General features: G+C 34.5%; 1 protein-coding gene across 1 annotated transcript; it reads right to left on the bottom strand.

Annotated features, from left to right (window-relative positions):
• Positions 1–962: 962 nt before the first annotated feature.
• Positions 963–3,938, bottom strand: HELRODRAFT_172769 (hypothetical protein; the record flags this gene model as incomplete). Its single annotated transcript, XM_009019408.1, has 4 exons — positions 963–1,151; positions 1,621–1,897; positions 2,081–2,334; positions 3,840–3,938. 4 exons carry the CDS (start codon positions 3,936–3,938, stop codon positions 963–965), a joined length of 819 nt encoding a protein of 272 aa, XP_009017656.1.
• Between the last annotated feature and the right edge of the window lie 3,524 nt (positions 3,939–7,462).

Genomic DNA, 7,462 nt, shown 5'->3' on the forward strand with positions numbered 1-7,462 from the left:
GTCAAAAAAATTTTCTAAGTCTACAAAGACATAGAACAGTTCCTTCTGCTTTTCCAAATATTTTTCCGGCAGTTGACGTATGATATAGATACCATCAATGGTGGATCTCCCTGCCGTGAAGCCGTACTGTAACCACCCATTGAAACGCACGACAATAATTTTTTGGCTTTTTTTCAAGTTTGGCTCAATGGCTTTTTCAATAACTTTCAGGGATGTTCTAGAAGACGTATACCCCAATATGAGAAGCATTTCAGTAGATCTCCTTTTCCTTTATATATCCGCACAGTTGGGCTACTGTTCCATTCCACTGGTCGTATCGATTTACTCCACATCTCCCGAAAGATGTGTAAGAGGGCTCTGAAGCCTGTCCCACCAGATGCCTTGATGATATCATTTGTAAGTCCAGACGGACCAGCCGCGTTACCCACTTTTATTGCCTTTGGCGCATCTGTAAGCTCCTCAGCTGTGATGCCCTGAATCGGTCCTTCCTCCGGAAGTCCATCCCAGTAGGGTTTGTTTCATTCAATAACTGATCGAATCCTTCCAGTGATCCTTCACTTCATTCTGCAAGGTTATCACGGTGCCTTTATTATTATTCTTTATGCATGTAGCACCAACTATATCCTTTTTCAGTCTTTTTACGTGATTTGCTATTTGGTAGAGTGACCGAATTTGTTCGCTTTTATTTCCAGTCAGCCATACCTTGCATTGATTTGCACGAGCTATCACTATCTGACATTTCGCTGCTGTGTTTTTTTATCGGTATGTCTTTCGATCTTTTTTTGGTCTTTATTATTGCGGCTCTGACATACGCAGAACCACTTACAATGTTACAGATATAGTATCTATATATCTTTTATTATGTTCTTCATATGTTCAACCATTAATTTGAAGTAGCTTTCTTTGTCATAAAGGCTGTTTATCCTTTTCACACGACGTACACATGGATTTATGTGCACGCGCTAGCACCGCATCGTATACGCTGAGTATATGATAGCCATTGAGATGTTTTGACTCAGCGAGCATTTGAACCACTGAGCCATCTCGCCGGTCAACAAGCGACAAATTACGTCGTCCACCCATTTACCAGCCTCGAAACGATGGACGGCTGAGTTGGTCGTGGGTCGGCTATCCGGATGAATCTTTAAAAACTGCAGGATTTAAACCCGGGTCGTGGGAGTGGTAGACGGACACACTAACCACTCGGCCACGAAACCCTCTTCATTAGTCTTCATCTTCTGCCATTGTTTGAATGCTGCTTTCTTACTGGCAATAACATTTTGCATCGTCTCGTTCCACCGCCAAGTTTTCCGGTTGTGCTGGCGTTTTGGTCTAAGTTTTCTACATACAACTGTTGTAGCGTTCACTAGGGTGTCCAGATTTCCAGATTCCCTAACCCTACCTTCTCCAGATGATCCAGCTGTGCCGATACAAACTCCTCAAATTTTTCCCTGAACATGGAGTTCTTTAGTTTCCATGTCTTTATTCTAGCAGGCATTCTATCAGTCACAGGACGTGATCGTTCCATGATCGTATCGGTCACCAGCAATCGGTGTTGCTTTGCCTGGAATGACTTATGACTTTTATATTCCTAAATAGTCGTTTGTGTCGTTGTCTGACGACGATAAAGTCAATTTGTGCGCATGACATTCCGATTTTATATGTGATCAAATGTTCTGCCCTTTTTTTGAAATAGGTGTTCAACATTTCAGCAAATTCCAGAATCCATACACCGTCTTCGTTTTGAGACCCGTAGTCAAAGCCTCCATGGACACCGTGGAACCCATTTGCTTTATCTCCAACATGGCTGTTGAGGTCGCCACATATCAATGGTATCTCTGATGATGATATTTTTCTGATAGCATCTGAGAATGTGTTCCAGAAGTCATTTTGGCGTCTTCAGATTCACCGGTCTGTGGTGCATATGCAGAGAAAACAGTCAGAACCTGTTTTCCCATTCTGAGTTTAATCAGCATTAGGCGTAATTTAATTCGAGTCCTAGAGTACATTTTGAGCCAGTGATTTCCGTATAAAAATTCTCACTCCATTTTGGGCTGTTTTTTGGCCATTCCAAAACAACTTGTAACTCCCTATAAGAGAGACACAAATTGGTTTCCATTTTGTTTCCTGCAGAAAACAGATGTCTACCCTTCGCCTTCCCAGCATGTTGACGATCTTCATGAAGCGTCCAGTAAGCGATTCAGTATTTAAAGTGCCATGTCTGATATTCCAGGAGAGGACGCCCAATTTTTCGCAACATCCCTCCACTATCCACTTTCTGAATATTGTCACTCCTTGACCATTTAAGGTCTTCCAAGGAATAAGAGATCTTTTCTTTTTTTGTGATGACAAGAAAGATGTTTGGGTCAAAAAATTTTTATATCTGGAATTGCCCAATTCCTAACGACAACCACCAGTTATAAGCAGTGGATCTAGCCTTTTTGCTGGAAGCACACAAGGCAGCGCCGTGGCAGTTTATCTCGTGCCCAAGAGAGCACTGTTGTAAGCAGTGCACCTAGTCTTTGGGTCAAAGGTCCCTGTTTCACACAAGGTATTGGATTTAGAATAGAAGATCTACCGCTGTTGGAGCCGTTGTCTTTAGATCCTCCGCCTCTTTCACCGTTGTCTTCTTTCTTCTGGTACAGTTGGTTCGCGGCATCTTATTCCGTATTATTCGATGCAATCCATGAATGCAATACAGAAAAACATCTTCTAAAAAATCACTGGAAAAGGGTTTTGTGCCGTTTTTGGATGCATCTAAATGCTAAATCCGTCAAAATAATCTTACCGAAAGAAAAAGTACTTTAAAAATGGACTGAATACATTATCGATCTTTTTAATGATATCCGTAGTCAAAAGCCTTCTATTAAAAAAGACATAGAAGGACCAAAGATATTCAGGTCTGAAGTTTGTGCCGTTTTGTCCAGAATGAAATCTAACAGAGCCAGGCCTGGATGAGATAGTTGTTGAAGAAATTTAATGGTTTAATGAATTTGACATTGAAAAAGTGTCAAAAATTTTGAATGAGATAGATAACAGCGGCGAAATTCCTGAAAATAAAGTCAATATTTATTGTAATGCCCAAAAAAACTTATGCAACCAAATTTTAACTACATTGAACAATCAACTTGTAAGCAGTCTTACAAAATTTTTCTTGAGAATTCTCAAGAATAATGAGAACTCGAAACAAAATCAGATTTGAAATTTCAAATGTCTAATGTGGTTTTGTCGAAGATTGTGGCACAAGAAACGCTATCTTCATGCTACAAATGATCAGTAAACAAGCGATTGAAATGAAGATAGACTTGCTTATATGTTTTGTCGATTATTCCAAAGCTTTTGATAGCGTGAAACACGTGTAGCTTATGAAAATATTGGTTAATTTAGACATTGATGGAAAAGACACGAGAGTTATTAAAAAACCTCTATTGGGACCAAAGAGCAGCGATGAAAGTTGGTTACAAGATGAAAAGTTTTGTCGAAATAAAGAAAGTTGTTAGGCAAGGCTATGTATTTTCTCCAGAATTGTACAATCTCTATAGCGAGATCATCTTGAAAAAGATAAAAGATCTACTTGGAATATCCATTGAAGGCGTAAATATAAAAAATGTAAAATATGCTGATGATACAGCTCTTACGGCGGAATCAATGGGAAAACTGCAAACAATTGTTTTCAAACTGGTTTTTGAAAGTGAAAGGAAAGGCTTGCAAATTAACATCAACCAAACGGAGTGCATGATTATCAGTAAAAGCAAAACCGCCCCGATCTGCTATATAATTATTAATGGTAAACAGATGAAACAAGTCAAAAGCTTTAATTATCTCAGAAGTCTGATTACCTCAGGTTGTAAGTGTAATGTGGATATCAAACGAAGGATAGCTATGGCGAAAGATGCATATTCCAAAATGAAAAATATCCTCACCAACAGTATAATCATTATATCAACCAAATTAAAACTGTTAGAGTGTTACATTATTTCTGTGCTCACTTACGGCTCTGAGTCCTGGATAATTTCTAAGGAAACTGAAAATAAATTTATGCTACTGAGTTGTGGTTTTTGAGAAAAAATATGAGAATTATTTGGAACTTTTATACCCCTAATGAAGATGTATTAAAACAGTCCGGTTATGAAAAGCGGTAATTACTACAAATAATTCGACGGGAGCAGTTAAAGTTTTTTGGTCACACCATGCGGATGGAAAGGACAAAAATCTAACAACTATGGAAAGATTGCAGGGAGAAGAGATTGCGGTCAACAACGAATGACATTCGAGAAGGCATTTCAACTACTACAAAGTGTTAAAGTGTTATGGAGTTCGATGGTCACAAGGCACGAGAAAGAAGAAGTAGAAGCCACGATTTAAAAACTGCAAAGTATATACTAAAAATTTAAACAAGAAAGGATGCAAAACCAGGTTTATAGCTGTGAAAGTTGGAGCAAAGGGAAATGTGGAAGCTTCTATGTATACACTTTTCAAAAATTTAGGACTATCTTGTGTTATTTGCCAAAGGGAAATGTGGAAGCTTCTATGTATACACTTTTCAAAAATTTAGGACTATCTTGTGTTATTTGCCCTCATAATGTTGAGATCCTTTAAAAAATTTTTGCGACGTCTGAGAACCGTTCAAGGTTAAACCAATAACCGCGGGAACGGTCGAACGAACGAGTCGAACGGTCGAACGAACGTCGGGCTATATTATTTATTATGGTATATTTGTAATCTTTGGGCTGTAAAGTGTAAAGAAATATTGTATCTATGGTTGTAAAATGGGCTATAAATACGACTTACGAACAAGACTTAGCTAGTTGAGGTTACAAGCTAACAGAAAGCGAAGTCGTAAATGTGATTTATGTAGTTATTAGGATTAGTTTATTGTTTCTATTACCATTGGTATTTTTATAAACGTTCAACAAAATTTGCGTTTTAAGCAGTTGTGTTCATCTATCTGAAATCTTGAACCTATAATGAACTCTTAACGATCGGTGGAAGCTACAACAATGGTGTTGGAAATATAGGGATTATTGAAGCTATAACATTGGTGTTGGTAGTTACGAGGTCATGGAGTTACAACAATAATATAATATTTGTTTACGTGCAATTTAAATGTAATTCAACACGGAATCACATTTTAAAGTATTAAACTGATAAATTTTAAAAGTAAACATTTTAAAGTATTAAAGTGACAAATTAGAGTAGAATATGAGAAATAAAATTTAAACAATCATGCATCAAAAAAACTATTTTTACATATAATTGATCTGTATATAATAACAATTGAGATATTAAAATGCACGTAAACAAATATTATTAATATTAATTGACGTTTTGCATTCTTTTTCGCTGTTAAGCTTCACCGTTTTGTAATAAAATCATGTTTAACGATTTTTCATGTTTATATTGTAACAGTTAATTTTACAGTTTTCTAATATTTTCAGACTTATTGTTTATTAGAACACAGCAATAATATAATGACTTCCGGCGTTTCTACGTTCTTTGCTCCATTAATGGTAGTTTTTAATATAAAATCCTGATGGTTGCTAAAATATGAAAAAATGAATTATTTTTCTACAACTAATTCGATTGGTTACTGTTAATATTTAAAATTTTCAAGACGGTTGTCATAATGAACATTTTCATAGCACTCATGGTGTTGATTTATTTCTACATGAAATCTGTTTGTAAGTATTTTTTTATATTGAAAATTTGAAAAAACTGGAAATAGACTTAATATTTAATGCTTATCAAAGATGGACAAATATTTTCTTGATTTATCGGATAATTTTTTGATAGTTCTAAACATATAAATATTTTATAATTGTACTATTTTTTAAAGAAATAAAATTATATAGTAACCAAGGCGTCAGAGCCGGAAAAAGTTCATTTATCGATTGAAAATTTTCCCACCCGAATCCAAATCTGGGTTCTGACGCCCAAAAATAATTTGCAACTTTTGTTTTATAATTTCACTGATAAACGAAAGATACTCTAAAATCAGTCGATGTAACTTTTTTCATTAGTAAAATTATTTTATATTTATGTTTTAAAATATATTGAAAGACAATGATGTGATTTTATTTATATTGTTGTGCACTACTTACTGTTCTTGGCTGTAATTATAATTATTTTTAGAATTCTAAGATTGTTTCTTGCTGCGCAAAAATGCATAGATATAACTATAGTTATTATATCTATGCAAAGATGCAGGCCAATTTTATAGTTTGCTAATTTCATAACAGCACAAGAGAGAGAAACATTATTGCATCTTATCCATTCGCAAACGTAAGCAAATTTCATATATTCTTTTTATGGATTCATTTCAATCCAGCTTCGAATGTGTGATTATAATAATTTAAAAAAATGAATAACATTTAAAAGTTTAATGAAATTTTAAAAAATTTCAATTTATTGAATAAATATCAAAGTTTAGTGAAAGACTTTCTTAAGACTTTTATACATTTTTAAGCATCATAAAACATTGAAACATCAGCTGTTTCTAAATTTATTAGTAGGAAGAATTCCGATTGCACTTTGTTGAATATGCTTCTTTTTTATGTGATTCTTTATAGCGCGTATAAGTTTAATATTTCCATTATAGCGCCAGTTTAAGAAGACTCACGATGCACGTTCAAACTGGCGCTATAAAGGACCACATGAAGGAGAAACACAAAACTAAAATTACTAGACAAATCTTGGACCACAATTTTTATAATTTAAGACTGGCCGAATCAATACTCATAAAATAAAGACATCCGATAATAAATATTCAACAACTTGCAATCGGAATTTTTCCTAGCTAATAAATTTAGAAACAGAGGAATCATGGACTATGAAAACACGTAGAAGTGTTGTATTGGACAAAGTTGAAGATTGTAAAACTAATTAAATGAGCGTTAAGTATTCACTTTGAACAAATAAGGAGTCAACAAAGTAGAGTAGAGACGCAGTATATATATATTTGAGAATCTGGCCACATATACAACGTATTAATTCGAACATCGAAGATGGTATAGGAACACCAAAGATGGGATAGGAACACCGAAAAAAGTTTTTTTGTTCTATCATGCATAAAATAAACAAAAATTTTGGTTTTGAACTCAAAAAATTTGAAAATGATTTACGATCAAAACCGTTAGAAAATCGAAAAGTTAAACAGAAATTTAACTAACGCCGAACAAGCTGTGATTTTCATCAATAATCGTATTTCTGACAGTTTAAATCTAATATATATATATATATATATATATATATATATATATATATATATATATTGTCGGAAATTTTAAAATAATAAATAATAAATTAAAGAGGAGGAGGATTTTTAAAAGGGTGACAAGGCCCCACGTTGGGCGCCAATTGTCGGAAATTTTAAATAATAATAAATTAAAATGATAAGAGGAAGCAATCTCCTCCTCTATCTTTCTCAGGGAATTTTTGTATGGTCCGACAATAATTTTTTTTG

This window comes from Helobdella robusta (assembly GCF_000326865.2).
Source record: "Helobdella robusta unplaced genomic scaffold HELROscaffold_24, whole genome shotgun sequence".
In the NCBI taxonomy this organism is placed as follows: Eukaryota; Metazoa; Annelida; class Clitellata; order Rhynchobdellida; family Glossiphoniidae; genus Helobdella; species Helobdella robusta.